At 35.9% G+C, this 22,135-nt stretch overlaps 3 protein-coding genes and 1 long non-coding RNA gene across 10 annotated transcripts in view; 2 read left to right on the forward strand and 2 right to left on the reverse strand.

Moving 5' to 3' along the window:
• The window catches only part of ano2a (anoctamin 2a), a 39,359-nt gene extending 35,472 nt beyond the window's left edge, over positions 1-3,887 (forward strand). For 2 of the 3 annotated variants that reach the window (XM_058752367.1, XM_058752369.1), the window contains one exon: positions 5-3,886. In XM_058752367.1, the coding sequence (XP_058608350.1) occupies positions 5-1,120 (1,116 nt within the window). In that variant the 3' untranslated portion in view covers positions 1,121-3,886. Of the gene's footprint in view, positions 1-4 lie in introns of all 3 variants that reach the window. The other variant, XM_058752370.1, reaches the window with a different exon arrangement.
• Positions 2,370-10,301, reverse strand: LOC131524945 (uncharacterized). The gene is made up of 3 exons (XR_009267121.1): positions 9,997-10,301; positions 9,327-9,391; positions 2,370-2,424 (listed from the first exon to the last, which is right to left on the reverse strand). It is a non-coding gene; the product is annotated as an uncharacterized LOC131524945 (long non-coding RNA).
• On the forward strand, positions 4,595-13,008 carry cers3b (ceramide synthase 3b). Of its 2 annotated transcripts, XM_058752376.1 has the most exons (11): positions 4,595-4,745; positions 5,758-5,925; positions 6,216-6,333; positions 8,834-8,952; positions 9,077-9,134; positions 10,308-10,358; positions 10,578-10,670; positions 11,016-11,144; positions 11,639-11,745; positions 11,820-11,973; positions 12,192-13,008. In XM_058752376.1, exons 2-11 carry the CDS (start codon positions 5,762-5,764, stop codon positions 12,300-12,302), a joined length of 1,104 nt encoding a protein of 367 aa, XP_058608359.1. In that variant the 5' UTR covers positions 4,595-4,745; positions 5,758-5,761; the 3' UTR covers positions 12,303-13,008. The 2 variants fall into 2 exon arrangements, with proteins under 2 accessions (XP_058608359.1, XP_058608360.1); XM_058752377.1 differs by lacking the exon at positions 10,578-10,670.
• On the reverse strand, positions 12,349-22,086 carry caps2 (calcyphosine 2). Of its 4 annotated transcripts, none has more exons than XM_058752372.1 (16): positions 21,697-22,086; positions 21,571-21,611; positions 21,412-21,457; positions 21,222-21,320; positions 20,012-20,230; positions 19,538-19,605; positions 19,363-19,452; positions 18,013-18,087; positions 17,838-17,933; positions 17,663-17,741; positions 17,468-17,583; positions 16,995-17,071; positions 15,898-16,049; positions 15,543-15,662; positions 13,622-13,718; positions 12,349-13,339 (listed from the first exon to the last, which is right to left on the reverse strand). In XM_058752372.1, the coding sequence occupies exons 1-16, from the start codon at positions 21,742-21,744 to the stop codon at positions 13,176-13,178; spliced, it is 1,587 nt and encodes a 528-aa protein (XP_058608355.1). In that variant the 5' UTR covers positions 21,745-22,086; the 3' UTR covers positions 12,349-13,175. The 4 variants fall into 4 exon arrangements, with proteins under 4 accessions (XP_058608355.1, XP_058608356.1, XP_058608357.1 ...); XM_058752373.1 differs by having other exon boundaries at positions 12,350-13,339; positions 21,222-21,299; XM_058752374.1 differs by lacking the exon at positions 21,412-21,457 and having other exon boundaries at positions 12,351-13,339; positions 21,571-22,086.
• Between the last annotated feature and the right edge of the window lie 49 nt (positions 22,087-22,135).

A 22,135-nucleotide genomic window follows, 5' to 3' on the forward strand; every position in this document is an offset into this window, starting at 1 on the left:
GTAGAACTTGGCCATGTTCCTCAGTATGCTGGTGGCATGGTTGATCCCAGACGTGCCTCGTTCTCTGAAGGAGCAGTTGAAGAGAGAGAAAGCACTCCTGATGGATCTTCTGCTCACCGAGGAGGCAGACAAGCAATGCACCCAGTCACACACAATGACAACTACCAACAATGATGTAGTCATCAAGGGTCTAGAGGAAGGATCATCGGAGGAGCTGCCTGTCTGCAGTGGGGTAATGCTAAGCCAGTCAGATGAAGAGCTGAAAGAACTACAGGTGACCAACAGAGAGGAGGAAGAGCTTGAGGAACAATCAGCAGAGGAACCCATCGCATCCACCAGTGATCTGCCTGATAGACCTCAACCTTCGACCTGTGAAAGTCTCAATACAACTTCAGAGTCCCTGTCTAAGATAGCCTGTCATGATGAATCACCCACCACACCTTCAGGATGTTCAAACCAGTCTGTTCATTCAATCAAAACCGGCTCACTATCAAGGCACCGAGAGTTTGACTCGAATGAACCTCCACCTCGAGATCCAAGTTCCAGGGCTAAGAGCCGTTGCCGAACCCTTCCGCCAAGGCACGGAGGACCTGAAGCTGAAGCGCATGTAACCAGACCTAGCCACTCGACCACATTCACACATCTCGACCAGAAAGTTCCTCCATCTTCTTGCGAGCTCACCCGAATGGTCTCTAGAGGACCATCTAAAACCAAGCCCTCTGAAAGCCAAACGTCTGTCTCGGATTCACTGGATTCAGAGCTCACGAGCAGCCATTCCATAGCGCTCCCTCGCCCACCATCCAGACCGGAGCTTGCTAGCAGTCTTTCGACAGTCTTGCCACGTCCTCCTTCGAAACCAGAGCTTGCGGGCAGCCAGTCAACAGGACTACCATGGCCTCCCTCCAAACCAGAGCTGATGGGAACCGCAACGAAAGGGCTTCCACCACGTGATCCAGGCTCGAAAGTTAAGGGCCGATGCCAGACTCTTCCTCCGAAGTATAGAGGCACAGAGACTTCTGGGGAGACGAAGACCAGACCTAGTCACTCCACCACCTTCACACACCTCAGTCAACAGATCCCCGCCTCACCCAGTGATCTCAAACGTAACACTCCCGTATGAGTGGAACAAGATTAAGTGGAGCAGCACTCCACCTTTTCAGCACCTTGCATCCGATCACCATTCTCAGTGCCAGGCAACCCATGCCATCAACAACTCATCTTTGACTTCTCATTGATGACTGAACAAGCATCTTCAGTAACTCTGGATGTAGATCAATCGTTGATGGCTTGGTCGAGGTTCACTTGGTTGGTTAACTAGGCGGACTTCTTTTGCACAGAATCACCAACTTTACTGGAGGACCGAGTGCAGACTTGTGCATTCTGGGTATTCTTCTGGAGCCATTTGACATGGCTCGATGACTCTTAAACATTGTCTTATACTGTGACTTGCCATTCTCTCTTTCACATATAAACTCCTGTACAGACATACGCAGATATACACACACCAAATCTCATTAACCTGACCTCTTGAACCAGAAGAGGCGAGAAGAGAGAGAGGCTTAGGAATATGGGCCAAAGGGCTTTGCAGTCCATACGATTTGTTACTCAGCAAGTGGAACTTTCATTTCGTGGTGTGTTCTTTCATGAGTTTTGCTAACATGTACTTAACCAGAATAATAACTAAATGTGAACTTACTGACTCAATACGTCAGCTTCAAAATGAGCCAACTTGTTTGTGGAATTGTCTTTTTGTCTTTGGTGGCAACATCAGTAGTGTCTCATTCACATGGCAATTTAGCACGTAGCTTGGCAGCACGCTCATGACATGATAAAGAAATGTGATGTTGAAATGGATTCAAAGCCAATTACATTGTACATTTTAAATACACTGTAGTATTTTACATAATCCCATTTAGCACTATGCTAGCACAGCTAAAGCTAATGTAAAGCATGCTATATTCACTGTGAAGAGGTTTTCAGGGATTTGAACCCAATTGTCACTTTTTAAGTTATTCCTCACTAACGGGGGACAAAAGGTGTGAATGCATACAGGCCACGTTCACACTGCCAAGTTTTTGAAGTGACAAATGCATTTATTTGCAGGAATGAATAGCTAAGTTACCACTCCATTTGTGTACGGAATACAAAATGTCAATCCTACCACTCCAAACAAGCAATAGTTAATGTCTCACAGCTGTAAAGATACATGCCAGCAGTTTAGCCTGTTTTATATTTTTCTGCAAACTAATATTAGCGTACTGAGATGTATTAGCGTCCGGCAATTTTTAATGCGTTATTAGTTGTCACTAATAACCAAACTCTCTGTGTACAGAACAGGATTAAGGGATTAGTTCACCCAAAATGAAAATTATATCATCATTTACTCACCGTGATGGCTCAAGCCAATATTAGTTTCTTTCATCCCTGGAACACAAAATAAGAAATGATGTTGAGTGTCCAGGCTTCTCTCTTTGATGTAATAAAGTGAATGGCTATTTATACTTTACAAATTCTATAAAAGACAAAAAGCACCATAAAAGCAGACCAGACGACTCGTATGCTATATTCTGAAGCCATACAACAGCTTGTGTGACAAACAAACTCAAATATTGGGGTGAACTATTAAAACAACAGGAGTCGACGGCTGTATTTAGCTGCAATGTGGGCATGGCCTCTGTGTATTCAGGTCTATGTGGCATGGCAGGTGTGTATGATATGCATTGTGCTAACAGGGATCAATTAGCTAAGAAGAGTTACAAACAGCAGTCAAGTAGATCATTCACTTCCATGTTATTTCTAGAGGTCTTGAGAAACTCTGACAATATTTTGATATTATAATGAAAAAACATGATTACTGTTCATAATAAAAAGTGCAAAGGAAGAAGTTTGTCTTATTTTATTTATTTATTTGTTTGTTTGTTATAGCATGGTTTGTCAGAATGCACTGCTACTTTTGAATGTCTGTCAATGGAAAATGTGCTTTTATCCCTCATAATGTTGTAGTTACAGCAACTACCACCAGGGGCTTATTGGATCATGCATCTTTGACCCTCTGCTGTATACTGACTCTCTAAATGCTGTATTTTCGACCACCACAAGATGGAGACAGCAAACCTACACCAAAGGACACTGAAGGCTGGGACATCAGTAAAACAAAGGACTATCAGAATCAAGTCATGCATAGATTAGTAAATACAGGTGGAGCCAGTGATTCACACCTTCACAATATTACATAAAGTAAAGATTTCTTCTGTCCTGCATTACCACATACAGGACTTTCCCCTAGTGAAAATGTCAAAAGGAACCAGTCGGATCAGGACTTTTCTCAAGAATCAAATTTCATAAACTGAAATGTTCTCATTTTAAAATTGTCGAAATATAAATATAAAAAAAAAGTATAAAAAAGCATAATTGTTGTCAAAATCCTATAAGAATGTGTACAGGATTCATACTGGATCATAATTTGGAACCAACTTTAGTGTATATACACCAATTGAAATTTATAATTATCATTATAATAATATGTCTGTGTGGGATATTAAAAGGAATTTAAAGAGCAGTAAGATTTCCTTATCTTTATCTCCCTTTTTCCTTTGTCCTTTATCTATCCAGTAGTAAGACATGTTCTGATAAAGATTACACAATATCCAGAAGGAGTTCAAGGATCCTGTAGGATTTTCAGTTTGGTTAAGTTCCATTGGAATCTATTTAAATTGTTTCCAAATTATGATCCAAAGAAATTCTTTAAACATTTTGACTGGGGGCATCACAAGAACTATGTCTTGGTAATGTACAGTTACGAATCCCACAGGGGGCGCTGTAGGAGTTTAAAAATCCTAAACAATTTTCTGTCAATTACTTTTAATGTCTTACATGGGCATTTTATCTGACTGCTAAGAATAAAAACCCACACTACAGTATGTGTTCTAAAAGATACAGATTCTGGTTTGTGTTTTATTGAAGTCCTGTAAAAAAAACAGTAGTAGAATTTTCAACTGGTTCCAAATTATGATCCAGCAGGAATCCTGTACACATTCCTGTAAGATTTTGGCTAAAGTAGATGCTTTCAAACCAAGTCACTCACAAGTTACCAATAACCTGTAGCACAGTGTTCCTGTAATTCAGCTGGTAAAGCATGACCCGACCAACACCAAGGTCACAGGTTTGGTTCTCAGGGAATGCACACACTGATTAAAAAAAAAACGAAACGAAAACAAAAACGTAAAGCTTGACCGCACTGTAAGCCCTTTTGAATGAAAGCATATCAGCCAGGTGCATAAATGTAAATAAGAACTAAAGCACTGCCAAGTAAGAATGTCATAACAAAGAGAAAGAACATTTCTCTTATTCCTAATATACCTGTGAGTTATTAACCTGTTTAGCGCATGCAATATTTCAAGGTTCATGTCCTCTCTCTCCTTCGAACTCTGCCTTTCTTTGACTATACCTGAGGTGATTGTGGCCCCTCCCACATATCCAGTTCTCTGGCCCCCTTTCAAGGCACACACACACAGGCGGTTCAATGAGCTCTTTGTGGGGGGTTGAGGTATGCAGTGAAAGTGTGTGTGTGTGTGTGTGTGAGAGAGAGAGAGAGAGAGAGAGTTCACTATACCTAGCGGATTCAACAGTACTGGGCACAACTCTAGAGAATCCACTTAAAGGTGTGTGAACAAAATTACAACAGAGAAAGCAGGAAAACAGGAGGAGAGAGAAGAGTGTGTACAAACAAGAAAAGGACAAATCTGGTATGGATGCATTTGTTTTTGTCTGACGTGTTTCTCAGTCTCTGGGACGTTATATGTCTGTTTGTCATGGTAACAATAAACAGTCACTACTTACTATAAGAATACATGCAGTAACCTGAGCTCCTCTGCTTTCACGCTAACAAAATACTATTTGAATCAGAGTGTTTTGCTTTTGTCTTATGTGTAATTCAAGATTGATTAGATACTATTGTTAAAAGTGGGTCTGAAGGGCTTTATATAAGTCCAGATCCGTACTGCAGTCGGATACTCAGTGAGACTCAACTGACTCTGCTTAGAGCTGTTCAAACATGTTTTGAACTCTTTTTCCACAATCAGTTCCTGCATGCTATTTTAGATTTCAGTATTTGCATGTCAATTATCTTTCATTAATAAAGTCTGCCGCTAATGTTTCTGACACTGTTAAACAAGTCTTCATTGCAAAAAGCCTCTGGATTCTGAAGGACTAAACTTATGGTCCTGAAGTGGTACAGAAACTAGTAGGTGTCTGTGTTCATTTGTCTCTATTGTGTATTGTGCTCAGGTACGTATCCTATTACAGGAGCTACTGCATAACACTACAATAGCCTGGAAAAATGTTCTATTCTGTCTGTCCATCTATCTATCTATCTATCTATCTATCTATCTATCTATCTATCTATCTATCTATCTATGTTTGTCTATCTGTAAGGCCTATAAATTTCATGACTGAAGCCTTTTCAAAGTCTGTCTTGACAAACTTTGCTTTTCTAGTTAATTACAGTTACGTGTTTATTTGCATGTCAATTCATTCAATTCACATTCTCTGCTTGCGTTCCAATTCAAATTGAGAAACATGAAATGCATTCTCTTTTAGATTTGAATGGCACACAACTCTGTTACTCACAAACATGGCTTTCCATTTTTTTTGTTTCTTCTTCTATATTCTGATTTTTTACTGTAGGTACTTTGGATAAAAGCATCTGCTAAATGAATGCATGTAAATACTGTTGCTGTGTTTGTGTGTTTTTCACAGGGCGATGCTTAGTGAGTGGTTTTGGTGGGATCGGCTGTGGTTGCCGAGGCCGGTGACATGGGAGGACCTACAGGACAGTGAGGGGCGTGTCTACGCCCGTGTGTCCCATTTGTACATCATTCTACCTGTAGCAGTCCTGCTGCTAGGCTTAAGAGCTTTCTATGAAAGGTACACACACAAGCTAAATGTTGAAAAGACCAGCTTACATCAGCATTAATTTACAGCGTTCATTTTTGCTGAATAGTGCTGGTGGAATTGTATATTGATGTTGTTCATCAGGAAAACTGAGCTGGTAAAGCCAGTTGGTCAAGGAAGCTTTACTGCTTAAGCTAATTAATAAGTCTGGTGAAAACACAATGTATTATATGTTCTTATAATTGCTGAAGTGCAGTGAACGTCTCTGGTTAACAGCAGATGAAGGTGTGACTCTGTCTCGCTGCCTCTGCCTCATTCAACAGGCTGATTGCGGTGCCACTCGCTGAGGCTCTTGGGGTTAAAGACAAAATTCACAAGAGAGCGTCACACAACCCCGTACTGGAAAAATACTACAAAACACACTCTAAACACCCAACACAGGTAACCCCCGAAACGTGCATTTTTAATGCATTCATGTAATGCATTTAATCAGAAGAAAAATAAGTTTGGTGGTAAAAAATAATAATAATAAAAAATACAAAATAGTGCTGTCAAATGATTAATCGCGATTAATCGCATCCAAAATAAAAGTTTTTGTTTACATAATATATGTATGCGTACTGTGTATATTTATTATGTATATATAAATACACACATGCATGTATATATTTTGAAAATATTTACATGCATACACTGTAAAAAAGAAAAAAAAGAAAAAAAGTTGAGCCAACTTAAAATTTTAAGGCAACCAGCTTCAGCAGATTTTTGAGTTTTCTCAACTTATTTTTGTGGGAGATTCTCACATTTTTGTTGTATAAACTTAACACGACAAGTTGAAAAAACTGTACTATACTGTACTATGTATATTCATATAATTCATATTATTTATAAATATATTGAATATATAAACATATATTTTCTTAAATACAGTACATGCATGTGTATTTATATATACATAAATGCACACAGTACACACACTCATATATTCTAGGGATGCACCGAAAATAGCAAAAAAAACTCTTTCGGTGTTTCTGCCAAAATAAAATCTAAGAAAAAGCAAAAACTCCATCAACATTCATAAATGTTAGTATTGTAATTTTACTGTTGTTCTGTAAAATAAAATAAAAAAAAGAAGACAATAATAATGATAATAATAATTACCCTACAACTGTCAGGCCTCTGTCCTGTGTGTCATGTGTTCCCGCCTCGTTTCCTTATTTGGTCTTGTTCCTGTCCTTGTTCAGTGTGATTATTAGTTAAGTCTTGTCCAGCTGTGTTAGTCTAATTATGTCTAATTATCATGTGTATTTAGTTCCTGCCTGTTTGGTTAGATTGGGTTTGGTCTACTCGTTACTCCCTGGTGTTTCTGTCTGTGTCAACCTTGCCTTGTTTGGATTGATTAAAGACTGTATTTTGAGTTATCCTTGTCTCCTTGTTCCTCCCTGTTGTGTGCACCGTGACAACAACAGCTTTGTACATTTATTATAACATTCCCACATACACTGTAAAAAAAAAAAAAAAGTTGAGCGAACTTAAAAAAAAACATTTTTTACCAGCTTCAGCAGATTTTTGAGTTTGCTCAACTTGTTTTTGTGGGAGATTCTCAAATTTTTGTTGTATAAACTTAAAACAAGTTGAGAAAACTCAAAAATCTGCTGAAGTTTGTTGCCTTAAAATTTTAAGTTGGCTCAACTTTTTTTTTTTTACTGTGTAGTGTTCAAATTGGGATCTGTAATATATTCTAATGTTTTAAAAGAAAAGAAGTCTCTTCTGCTCAGCAGGGCTGCATTTATTTGTACATTAAAAATAAATGGCCAAAAAATATTATTTTAGTAACTTATTCATTTTAAGTTAAATTGTGCTTTGTTGGTGTAATGTCTGATAGAATGTTAACAAATTTTCAGTGTTAAGTAAATATTTTTAAACTGTTGTTTTGTAGTTGATTTTTCTTATTTGAAAAGCAGGACAAAACGGTAAAAAGCACATTTTGGCTATTTCATTTATGCAATGGTGAAAAAAATAGCAAAATAGCCGTACATGGGGGAAAAAATGCAAAAAAACGTGTTCAGTATTCGGCCCAGTGTTTCATTTTGTTCGGCTTCGGCCAAGAATTTTTGTTTCGGTGCATCCCTAATATATTCTGTAAACAAAAACTTTTATTTTGAATGTGATTAGTCGTGATTAATCGTTTGACAGTACTAAAAAAAAACAAGTAAACAATATAAATAAAAATTTAAGGACCTTTAAGTTTTTTTTTTTTTACATTATGATATTATTTTGAAAATTAAGCACATTTCCCCCAAAATATTAATCTTTGTTAACTTCCATTTAGGATTATTTGAATGAATAATAATAATAATACAACATCTCTGAATGATTGATGTTCTTAATCACAATTAAGAATAATTAGCAAGTAATATATGCCATGTTTTTGTGAAAATTACCCTCAAAAATAGTCATTTATATAGATCAGTGATTAAAACACGTTATTAAAACCAAATATTATGTTTTAAAATGCATTAGATTCTTTTGGAACCATGTGTATTATAAATAAAGTGCTTTATAAATAAAGGTTGAGTGTAGGTACATATTACTATAATAGTAGTTCAGTTATTTATGAAAATATATGTCTCACAATATGTATAAGATATTACAAACACTGAAATAAAATTGGCTTTGAAATTATTCTCACTGAGAAATTGATTGAAATAACAAATATTTACAAAGAATGGCAAACAACACACTGAATTAAACATGAAATTTTGAAAGACTGAAAACATATTTTGTCGTAAAAATATGCCCAAATAATTTTTGTTTTATATAAGCAGGCTTTAACAATTAATAGAAAAATATGTCCTATTCACCGGTATATGTAGGGCCAGCACTTATTGACTTATGAAGTTTGTGTGTCTAGTAATGTTTGTGTATGTGATGTACTTAGGCAGATATAAAAGGTGTGTGTAAAAAGTTGGGCTGGTCGGAAAGGCAGGTGGAGCGCTGGTTCCGCAGACGGAGGAACCAAGACAGACCTGGAGTACTAAAGAAATTCAAAGAAGCCAGGTATATTTACACACACTAAGCAAACTTTCTTGACTGTCTCATTTGTGTATTTGGCCATATTTGACCTTTTAACCGTTTTCAAACGTGTATGTTTGTTATTAACAGTAGTATTTCCTCTTTGTAGTTGGCGGTTTGCCTTTTATCTGTGTTCGTCTTTCTTCGGAGTGCTGGCTTTACATGATGTAAGTGATTTTTTGATGTATATACAAACCTCAGGCTGTATCTGAACATCTGAATGACCTCCAAACAGCTGTGTGTTTGTGTGTGTGTGTGTGTGTGTGTTACAGCACATGCAGAGATTCTCGGGAGAGACCTTGAATCAGCATGTGTGTTTGTGAGAAATGCCTGTGGGGTAATTAGTAACATTTTCCCACCTGTGAACAGCGCCAGCCTGATAGAAAGATCCACTAACGGGCACAATAACAGGCATGGACAGGCCCTGCACACACCCAAACACACACGTTAACTTATTGTTAAGATAAGCATCAGTATTACTATACTAACATATTAAATTTAGGCATGTAATCCCATATCAAGGGTGGGCTCTTTCGAATTGAGTTTTCCCTGCTGAAAACAACAATAGAACCCTGCCCAAAACACAACAGAAAATGTAATGGTTTAAATGGTAATAATGAGAATTGTATTGGTTTTAATGGAAACTATAATCGTGTCTACTGGCAACGTTATGTGATGGATTCTATTGATGGGATGTTAAATCCTATTGAAAAAATGCCCAAAACACACTACAAAAAGGAATTTTGTTATGGTTTTACTGGAAAAAGCTAATGGTTTATAATGGTGTTTTAATGGAAACCATTGGAATTTCTGTTATGGTTTCTACAGGGCTTCTATTGTTTTGTTTTTTTAGCAGGGTTAATAACACATAAACCAATTTGTTGTTTTGAAGAACTTAATTAAAAAATTTCACAAGAGCAAAGGGTATCATAGCTGTGGTGATATTCAGACCAAAGGTCTCTGAGTACACGACGATATTGCTTTTATACAACAGTTCAATAAACAAGAAGATAAACATGAGTAACTTACATTTCAGAAACAATATTGACAGTTAGTTTGAATATTTTTGCTTCACCAGTGAACTGTTTTTATCAACCGTCGAGTATCTCCGAGTACAGTAGGTCTGCATCTTAAAGGTGATTCACTCTTATTAAGTGAATCAATGTTTTGTTGATTCGAATGATTCAAAGATTCACTCACTTTGACGCCACCTACTGGCGTAGCGATGCAACTGAAAACTCCTCAATACAGACTGCAATACTTTAGTGTTTATTTTATTTGTGTTATTTGGTTCTAAAAATAAGCCAATAAACTGTGAATTGTATTGTTTTGTGCCACAGAAACCATGGTTTTATGATCTACGGGAAGTGTGGGCAGGATTTCCCAAACAAGTGAGTTAAGTGTAACATAAGAAAACAAGAAAGAAAGAAAAAGAAAAAACATTACATTGGAGTGTTTTAAAAGCAAAAACGAATATACTGTATGTAGCACAGTGAAAACCAGTCTGAATATTTGCATGTTGTTCTGGGAGGGTTGTGTTTGTGCAAGCATGTTTGTATGGCGGTTGGTTTTTAAATATGTTTGTTTTGTGTGTGTGTGTGTGTGTGCAGTCACTGCTGGACTCTCAGTACTGGTATTACATCATTGAGATGAGTTTTTATGGTTCTTTACTGTTCAGTGTGGCTGCAGATGTAAAACGTAAGGTAAGGATGCACTAATATTATGAACAATTATAAATATTTCATCTTCTCTAAAAAAATTTTTTTTTAAAATGAGACTATAAGATTAAATTATTAAAGTCACATCAAGCACTCTTATTCAGCTAGCCTGCAATAATGTCATAAAACACTCAGCAAGCAATAATTCATGCAGTTCAATGCATAAAGTTCAATAAATGGATGTTTTACATTCAGTAAAATAATGTGCTTTGGAGAAATTTTATGAAATTTATAAATGACTGAAAAATTTGACATATGAAGTTGCCATATCTTGAGAGATATGTCTGTCTAGGTTTATGGAGCTCCGTTTCTCTCTGTGTCGATTTGTAGGACTTTAAGGAGCAGTTGGTTCATCACTGGGCCACACTAACACTGCTGTCCTTCTCCTGGTGTGCCAACTACATCCGCATTGGCACACTGGTCATGCTGGTGCACGACGCATCCGATGTCCTACTCGAGGTGAGAGAGAGATGAACAGTGAAAAAAGAGTTAAACTATCCTTAAAGGGAAGGATAATGTACCCAAAAATGAAAATTCTGTCATCATTTACTTACTTACCTTCACATCATCCCAAAACCTTTATGACTTGCTTTCTTCTAAGGAACATTAAAGGAGATAATTGTATTTAATAGTAGGAGATTTTATTGTCTTGTAGTAGATATATTTTTCTATTTCAGCATATTAGAATGATTTCTGAAGGATCATGTGGCACTGAAGACTGGAGTAATAATGCTGAAAATTCAGCATTGCATCACAGGAATAAATTACATTTAAAATATATTAAAATAGAAAAGTTATTTTAAATTGCAATTACATTTTATAATATTTATGTTTTTACTGTATTTTGCTGAGCACAAGATTTCATTCAAAATGTAAAAAAAATATTACCAGCCCCAAACTTGTATGTATAGAGTGTTTTGTGTTAAAGGGTGTCATATTTCTGTTTTTCTAAGTCTGCTAAGATGTTTAACTATGCTGGATGGGAGACGACCTGCAACAGTATCTTTGTGGTGTTCGCACTGGTCTTCATGGTAACCAGACTCATCATTTTTCCTTTCTGGTAAGCATGTGACAGAGGTAAATGAGTGGGAGATTTTAGGGTTACATTTGTTAAATTGTGTGTCATGTGTACAGGCTGATCCACTGTACGTGGGTGTATCCTCTGGACCAGTTCGAACCCTTTTTCGGCTATTATTTCTTTAATGTCATGCTTGTGGTGCTGCTGATATTGCACGTGTTCTGGGCTTCTTTGATTCTCCGCATGGTCAAAAAGTTTATTTTTGGCAAAGTGAGTATCCATTGTTCTTCATATAAGATAACAAATAAAGTAGTATCTGCATTTAGTGATTTTACTACAGTTAATGAGTGGTAGGTCTTTTCTTCATGTATTAAACAGCAACAAAACCAAAATAATAATAAAACAATCAGTTTATTAAAAATGTAAATGTGCGTGTATGTACTTTGCAGATTAAATGCACAAGATTAATTCTCTTTCATTCTCTTTAGCTGAAGGGTGATGAGCGCAGCGATGAAGAAGAGGATGAGGAGGGTTCTGAGGAAGACTACACACACACCTACTCTAATGGATCAGGCAATGGACTGTCTAATGGCCATTGACACAGAGGGAGCCCTTCCACAAATAGCTTTTTGATGCCATGCATGCATATATGTCCATATTGGACACATGATTCATCTGTGAATTTTCTTTTTTACATAGCCTTTCATATTAAGGTTTGTATATGTACAGATATTATGGTAGATAGAATAAAATCAATACAAATTGTTACTCAAGTTAACAGTCATTTAATATTTTTAAACATTCATTTATGAATTAAAACTTGTTAGCATGTGCCAGTCCAAAGAGAAGTTGAATTTATCAATATGAAATCTCTTATTCTCATCAAGGCTGCATTTATTTGATCAAAAATACAGTAAAAACAGTAATATTGTGAAATATTAATCCAATTTAAATTAACAATTTTCTTTTTTCAATCCATTTAAAATATAATGTATTTCTGTGATGCAAAGCTGAATTGCCAGCATCATTACTCCAGTCTTTAGTGTCACATGATCCTTCAGAAATCATTCTAATATGCTGATTTACTGCTCAAGAAAAATTTATTATTATTATCAAAGTTGAAAATAGTTGTGCTGCTTAATATTTTTGTGGAAACTGTGATTTTATCAGGATGAACAGAAAGTTCAAAAGAACAGCATTTATTTAAAATAGAAATCTTTTGGATCATTCATTTTGTATCAAATGTCTTTACTGTCACTTTTGATCAATTTAATGCATCCTTGCTGAATAAAAGTATTAATCTTATTGACCCTGAATTTTTTAATTGTACTCTACACTGTGCTATACAATATACAACACCGCATATCATAATATAATATGAATATGAAGAATAACATATAGTGACAAACATAATAGCTCAAGATTTCACTCATATTCAGAAAGTGTCCTTCTATAAAAAAAGGCAGATGCCCTCAGATACTCCATGTAGCTCTCAGATTGTTGATGTATTCTTCATCATCAGGGATTTCAAGACTCAGACCCTCATAATAGTCCTCAAACTCGGCATAGGACACGGTCTTGGTGAGCTTTCCTGCGTCCCGTACGAAGGTCAGGAAGTCAGGGTTCAGATCGGCTTCTGTCAACAGTTTGACATAAGAATGGAAATAAATTAATAAACATCAATCATCCATGTGGCCTATGCAGTAACTTTACTCTTGTAGAGTGAAACTCAGATACGCTTATGCAAGAGTTTCATAAGCCTATCTGTAAAATGAACTCTGCAGCTTTTTTGGAAATGAATACTTAAGTGCCACAGGTTTAACACTCAATATTTGTTATGAAATATTGACTCACACTGAATAAACACAACTATAATACTTCTGTCTGCGAGCAAGAGACTAAATGATCAGTGGCTCACCGAGTGCTGCGTCAGACTCTTGTTTGCCTCTATAGAATTTTTCAATATCACTGAGGAAGATGGAGCCGGTTTTATTTGGGTCCAGCTTTACATAAACCTAAAAAAAGAGAAAGATACAAACATTCAAAACAGCAACAAATGGCCAGAATGGAAACTCAATATGTCACAGAGCTCAAGGGCATCCTCTGGAGGACGAAAGCAGTCTGGCTGGTCTCTTGGAGTCTGTCCTCGCTTGCGCCTGTAGCACAATGACATAGCTGGACTATATCCACTACGCAGTGGATGTTTTACACGCATGCGCTGTAGTAGGTCTCGAGTAAATTCATATTTTTATTTACATTTAATCATTTTGCAGATGCTTTTATCCACAGCGACTTAAGTCTAACGACTTGGTCTAAGTGAAGTCTAACGCAGTACATGTAGCAAGGGTTTTTGACTTACATTACAATTAGCAATGACCTACATTACATTACAATGAAAAAACTTTAATGTCTAAAATCATTAAAATCATCCATGATGTTTTCGTCGTTTTTTTTTTTTTTGAATAGCCTGCATTTCATATGTTATCGCCAGGATGCACAGATCAGTGTTGTATCCATTATTATAAGGATACAACAAGCACTGTAACATGATTGATATGCAGAGGTTGCACTGTAAATAGCTAATTCAGATCTCAGCAAATTCAAATCTGTCAGACTCTGACAGATTTAGCCTAAATGTCTTTTTGATTGTATCCGTCATGTTTATTTACATTTATTATATAAATTGATTAGGGTAATGTGTGTTTCATGTGTTTTAGTATATGTAACTGTATGTATATTGTTTATTGTATGTTCTTTGGCAGTGTCAAATATGAATTTCTGTCCAGAACCTCTGTACACACAATAAAGTAAATTTAATTGGGGATATTAGATTAATGCCGATCCATTTTGTTTATTTAGATTTTATATTATTATAATATAGGTATTACAAACATTTTCAATAATGATAAAAAAACAACCATTAAATTAATTTTTTCATTAAATTGTAAGACTTTACCTCGCTAATAACGCCTCAGTCAGGTCAAAGAAATGTATTATTAGTTTATTTTCACACTGTCTTCTGATACAATACACTCAGAAAAAAAAAAAAAAAAAAAAAAAGTCTCCCTAGAGAGAGAGAGAGAGAGAGAGAGCTCTCGTAACTGAATGGAAGGTTTATGTTTTTAGCCATTAGGTCTATCTCCGGGGATTTCACTTGCATATAACACACACAAAAAAAGAAATGATTATCTTTGTGTTAATAATACGCCTTGTCCCCAACCATGTGTGTATTTATTTGTTGGACATGGGATTAAACTGTCAAAACCTGGTATAACCCAGGATAACGGGTCTATCGGCTAACAGAAGCCCGACTGACAGGATTGTTTTTCTTCTTTTTATTTTTATATGGTATAAAAAAAGATGTCCGCATATTTTAGTAGGCCTATAACTTTTATACTCTGTCACGTATAGCACAGAGAGTGAGAACGAAAAATAATATTTGATTCATGAACGCATTATTGACAGAACTATAAGACTATCAGAAGAAAAAATAAAGACAATAGTTACACCCCATTTTTTCATAAAGTACAAACTAAATTGTAAGTAGTAGATTTTTATTTCCAAAACGAACCAAAAAAAAAAAAAAACATACCTTATATACCACACTCTTTCATTCAAAACTACGCCATTGTTGCTTAAATAAAGTTTGAATATGAACACATATCTCGTAATTACAGTTTAATTTACATTAAATACTAGCTTCAATGACAGCCCCACTATGCGCATGCGCATTCAAATCAAATACTGCGCATGCGCGTCAAACATCCAATACGTATTGGATCTGATCCAGCTACGTCATCGTGCTACAGGCTGCAGCGAGGACCTCTTGGGTCTGTTACCTTCAGGAAGATGGCTTTTCTGTTCTCGCTCATCTCCCCGGTAACGGCACGCATCACATCAGCGGGGTGCACCCTCCCCTCTGCACGCCGACTCACAATCCTCCACACCGCCTCGAAGTCCTGTCACACACGGCACATGCTAACGTAACGACTCCACACGCTAAAATAATGTCCTACATCAATATGCCTGCTGCTTTCCTACAGCCTCATCATTTCTGCTGTACAGAGAGATAGATAGATAGATAGATAGATAGATAGATAGATAGATAGATAGATACATACATAGATACAGATAGATAGAGGGGGAAATGCAAAAAAATTGCTGATAATGATGAATGATTGTATTTCTCTTAACCTGCTGAGTGAGGCACAGCTGTTCCATCAGAGATCGTCCGAGCAGCTCTTTTTTCTGCATACTATCAGACTTTAGATGTAAGTTCTGCAGATCTCTTCCTAGATTGATCAGGTTTCGGACCGCATGTCCCTTCAGCCTATCGCGCACTGCACCTGTAAAACATCCACCAATCAGAACGCTGGATTCCAATTCAAGCATTCTGTGGCTGGTAATTATTAGTTATGTAGCCCTAAGAGTACACAGTCACTTTAAGGTGAAGTGTGTAATTTCAAGTAACCCAAATATGTGTTTTTAACTTCACAGGACATCTTAAAAATGTCATTCTCATGGTGCAAGACCAGACTGATAAATTTGATTTGGTTTGTTCATATAACCGTTTGCACAATTATATTTACAAACAAGCGCTGTGAAAGTAAAATACTTTAAAAGAATTGATACTTTTATTCAGCAAGAATGCATAAAATTGATGAAAAGTGTCATATTTATGTTTTCTATTTAAAAAAGATTTCTTAAAAAGATTTTGATTTTAAATAAATGCTGTTCTTTTGAACTTTCTATTCATCCTGATAAAATGTATCACGGTTTCCACAAAAATATTAAGCAGCACAACTACAGTATTTTCAACATTGATAATAATAATAAATATTTCTTAAGCAGCAAATCAGCATATTAGAATGATTTCTGTGACACTGAAGACTGGAGTAATGATGCTGAAAATTCAGCTTTGCATCACAGAAATAAATTACATTTTAAATGTAATATGTTAAAAAAGAAAGCAGTTACTTTGTTATAATATTTCACAATATTACTGTTTTTTTTCTTCTGTTTTTTTTTTTTTTTTTTGAACAAACAAATGCATCCTTGGTGAGCATAAGCGATTTCTTTCAAAAACAACAGAAAATCTAACCGACCTTACCAACTGATTGATTTTCATACAATTAATCTGATTAAAAATTTTGACAGCTCCAATTTTAACATTGAAAATGACATCACCTTATAAACAGGTTTGTGTGGGTGAGAAACATTCTGGATGAATATTTATGCATTTCAATAGGAAATGGTTGTGTGTAAGAGAAAGGCTTGTGTTAAGTATTAACCTTGAATTTCCTTTAGAGTGTTTCGATCATTGATTTCCTCTTCAGAGAGATGAAGCAGAGTTTCCCCAAACTGAGTTCTGTGCAAAAGAAACACTCTGAGCCCTTTCACTTGCACACACTGTCTGTCTGTCTGTCTCTCTCTGTGTCTGTGTCTCTGTGTGTATATATGTACTGGTTTTTGTGATTTACGAGGACAAAATTTGTATATTGACATGGGTATGACAGAGGTATTACAATTTGAAGGATGTTTTATGAGGACACTGCCTATGTCCCCGTAAATCAAAAGGCTTAAAAAACATACTAAATGGTGTTTTTTTTTTCCATCTAAAAATGCAGACAGTTTCCTGTAAGGGGTAGGTTTAGGTGTAGGGTTGGTGTGTGTGTGTGTGTGTGTGTGTGTGTGTGTGTGTGTGTGTGTGTGTGTGTGTGTGTGTGTGTGTGTGTGTGTGTGTGTGTGCGTAAATGGTACATACAGCAGGGCTCCCTTGGCTGTGTCATCCACATCAGTAACTCTGAGGGTCAGGCAAGGCTGCTGTCTCAGACTTTGGGGGAGGTGTGGGCCGTCTGCACAGAAACGAAGCTCGGCACCCTGGGTGATGTAGGCAGAGTGTTAATGAATTAATTTTAGTCTGTGTGTGTGTGTGTGACAGATGATGAGTGCGTTGAACCTGTGAGATGTCCTGCAGGCAGTACGGCCTCCCTCTGTTCAAATACAGACCACGCGCGATAAAGGGCAGTGCGTTCCATCTGAAAGAGGTTTGATTAACAACTAACTTTTTTTAAATGTTTAGGAAAACTATGTGTGACTTGTAACTGTATAAATGCAAAGAGTTTCAGCCTTACCTGTTTTTACCAAAATTTCGGTACTCATACACGGTCAGTGTTTGGTCACATGTGAAAAAGAAGCCAATCAGTTTTCGACACGCCTCACGTCCACACCTATATATCGAACACATGCGAATTATATATATATAAAACCACTAAAAAAAGGTGTAAGTAAGTAAGTAGCTGTAATTACCTTGATAAAATCCTGGCTTGAAAGCAGAGCTTGTTGGATAAGATGTTCTCTGTTAAAGACATCCGAGTTTTTACTCTGTAGACATAAAACGAAACCTGAATAGCATAAATCACAGTTTTACCAAAAGCAAAATATAAGCTTGCGAAAGGGTGATTTTTCTGCAGTGATGACAAATCTGAACTCGATTTAATTAGAATGGTTCTTTGCCGCACTTTGAGTTCAACAAAAGCCCTCCATTTTTTAATTTCTTACTGTAAATGTAACTTGTGGTTTTTTTAGATGAGTTATTGATACTTAATTAGAGTTTCAAGTAGCATTCTAGATAATTGCAATGAAGTGCAAACAAACAGCAGCCTAGTAAAATTATCTATTGGTGGATCAAGACAGGACCAGTGAAAATGATGTCGAATGAGTCTGTAATTTGTTTTTATTGTGAAACTGAGGTTCAAAACCACTGCTTTAAACATGTATTTTCTTTCTTTCTTTCTTTCAACAGATAGTTCTAAAAAAAATTTTTGTCAGCTGAACCCTTCTGACCTAAAATATTTACTCAAAAATACTTGAAATACCTCAAATACTCGAAATAAATTGTTTTAAGTTAACATTTCAATAATGTAACAACACATTTGCATGTTCACAGTTTTCTGTTAGTTAATGGTCCCCGAAATACAGGTAAACAAACAAAATCTTTTATCTTTTAGTAAATGTTTTATTTTGATTGGTTTTGATTTTAAATTATTTATTTATTTTAAACACATAATTTTAAATTTTTATTAATTAATTATTAGCCTTTCATTAACTCTTGAACCCCCTGTTGTTCCCTCTCAAATCCCCAAAGTTTAGGAAACATTGATTTAGCAGATGCTTTTATCTGAGGTAGTAAAATCAATATGTAAACTGACATTATATTAGAAATGTATATTCTTACCTATGTTGGACAACACAATTCCAGGATTCTAACTGAGAACTTTACTTTTATGCTTTTATGCTATTAAATTTTTAAAGATAATGTGAGTGGTTCTTGCAAAACTGGCCATCACGATTATTGAGTGCTTGTGGGTAGTTGCAAAGGCGTTACTATGTGGTTGTGAAGGTGTCCAGAGTGATTTTTTTGCATGCTGATATGCGTTTGCCAAAGTTTAAGATTAGTAGTTTGTTTAAATCAGTGTGAGCAATAATAGCAATAGTGGTGCTTTCCTTAGCAAAAACATCTATTATGTATAAAAATATCAAAATAAAAATGAAAGTGGGGACGTAACCACTATGACCTTCTTCAAATCCATGAGTATGAAACAGAAGGGTAGAAAGAGAGCGTTTAGTATCTGAGTCATGTATGTGTGTGGGTTTTACTTAGTGTGGTGAAGAGTTCTCCTGTAGCGTGGTGGGACACTCGTGGGACTGACAGACACAGCATTCTGTTCCGGATCGCTAATGACAGCCCTGCGTGAGCATCGGAGAAACCTCACGATGTTATTACTCACCACAAACTGAGAACAGAGAGAGAGAGAGAAAGAGAGATACTGACCTCGACAGCTGATCCACCATAACCTGCTCAATTACTGCTTGCAGTTTCCTGTCCTCGGTAAGCTCCTCCTACTCACAAACACATAAATTTATCATCCAATCAAGATATGTGCTCACTTCTGGAGCATAACAAACACCCTCCTCCAGGGGGAGACAACAAATTCTGGTCAAAAACCAAATACATGTAGCAGAGGATGTTTGGCCTGAACAGAGGTCAACAGAGTAGATGTCAAAAAGTAACTACTTTTGTGTGGAAACATAATAAATGTGTGAAAAAAATATACAAAAATAAATAAAATAAAAATTATATAAAATATCATTAAAAATAAAGTTATAAATTGCTTTTGTGTAGGAACATGATAAATGTATGGATAAAATAAAATGTCAACGTTTTTGTATATATTTAACTTATGAAGTAAAAATGATCTATCCTGACCACTGTGCTTATTTCAAAGCTAAAGTTTGCAGAACTCACCGCATCCCTCATCTTGCTGTTTGGTCGTACAGTGTCGGACTGGTTGTAGTTGGTTTGTGCTGTGATTTTACAGGTGAAGTGGGATGAATCTAGGTTGGGTTTGTGACTAGACAGTGGACTTCTCTGTGTCTGGACTCTGTATCTCAGCTGAAGTGATACCCCATTATCCACAGCAGACACCTGATTTTTAATTGAGTCCTTCATCTCTGTCGCAAAACACTGGGAGGGAAAAGCACAAGACACTTAACCTAACCACTTAAGTTATATGTGACCCTGGACCACAAAACCAGTCTTAAGTCGCTGGGGTATATTTGTAGCAATAGCCAAAAATACATTGTATAGGTCAAAATTTAAAAAATTTATTTTATGCCAAAAATCATTAGGATATTAAGTAAAGATCATGTTCCATGAAGATATTTTGTAAATTTCGTACCGTAAATGTAGAAAAACTTTTTTAAAGGTGATTTTCTCAATATTTTGATTTTTTTGCACCCTCAGATTCCAGATTTTCAAATAGTTGTATCTCAGCCAAATATTGTCCTATCCTAACAAACCATACATCAATGGAAAGCTTGTTTATTCAGCTATTAAAAGACACTTAAGACTGGTTTTGTGGTCCAGGGTCACATATACAGTTGTAGTTATATACAGCAGGGTTATTATAGGGAACTAAAACCATAAAAAAATGTTACTTGAAATAAAAGAAACTAAAATTAAATAAAAAAAAAAAATCAGCCTGGCATTATTTAATTTAGTTAAACTTGTACTATAAAACAACACACTAAAACTGAAATAAAAAAATTCTACAAACGAAATAGACATATTTAAAAATAGATAAATAAAAAAATAAAAATAATGTATAAAATACAAAAACTATACATATAAAAACTAGCTATTGTTTATTGTATACTAAATAAAAACTTATTCAAAATATTAATAAAAACTATAATAGTATCTCAATTATACTAAAATACACTGATATACAGCAGATATAAAGATGTATTATGTGGGGAAAAACATGTTTTATGTGAGGAACAGACTGTAAGCTTTGAAGCCTGAAAGCCTCATTCATTGTAATTGCGCTGGAGAAAAAAAGCAGCACTTCAAAAGCATTCTTTGTTCCACAGAAGAAGAAGAAGAAGAAAAAAGGAGTATTGCAAGAAACAGAATTGCAATTTTTAGGTGATTTAGGATCATTTTGAATGAGCACCTGCTTTGATTCAGTGGAGGCTGGAGAGCCCCAGCTCATGGCTGTCAGAGCTCCAGGGACAATCTTGACAGCAGCATCCTTTGGAATTATGGGGAAAAGCTGTTTAAAATGACATGTACAGTAACATTAAATCCACTAGGATTCATAATCAAGTTAATAAACTACACAGCATCGTGTCTTGTTATCCCACCTCCTCCTCCGTGTCTTGCAGGGTCTCTAACTTTAACGCTGGAACTCTGTGAGATATTTAATTATTACATAACTTGCATAAATAATTAATGAACAACTCATGGTTCTACAGATAATTATTATATGTGTTTGTAAGCTTTTCTTATTTCTCTAAACTTACTCTGCTGGCCTCGGCCCGCGGTCTGCTCCAGTTATCGTTGGCTTTTGACATAAACATACATGTAAATTGACAGAATAATTAACACCTGTTCGTTTTAAAAAGCCATTACAGGCATTGCGCACTTACCTGCTGCATACTTTTCTGTAAAGGTGAAGATTTCACGTTTGCTTTCATTATAAGTGGTGCTGTCCAGTGTCCACTATTTATCTAAATAGTTGTGCAAATGGTTGCTCAAATTAACAGGTTTCTCTTCCGCGCTCCCGTTGCTGTGGTGATTTTAAACTCAACACACGTGACTGTGCTCATGAAAGGATTGTGGGTAATGTAGTCTGAAACGTCCTGCACAAAATACCAATTAACAAATACACTGTTAATGCATTAATGAAGACTATGATAAGGAATGAGACATAATTAAGTAAGCAAAATACAGACAAATATGTAGTAAATTAAAATATGCCACTAAGACCCAAAATTTTAAATGTAATTACACAAATGTATAAAAATGTGCAGATTTAGAGTAGCCTATAGTATAGGCCTATCCCGTGAATAGGTATAAAAAAAAAGA

The sequence above is a fragment of the Onychostoma macrolepis genome, chromosome 18, assembly GCF_012432095.1.
Source record: "Onychostoma macrolepis isolate SWU-2019 chromosome 18, ASM1243209v1, whole genome shotgun sequence".
In the NCBI taxonomy this organism is placed as follows: Eukaryota; Metazoa; Chordata; class Actinopteri; order Cypriniformes; family Cyprinidae; genus Onychostoma; species Onychostoma macrolepis.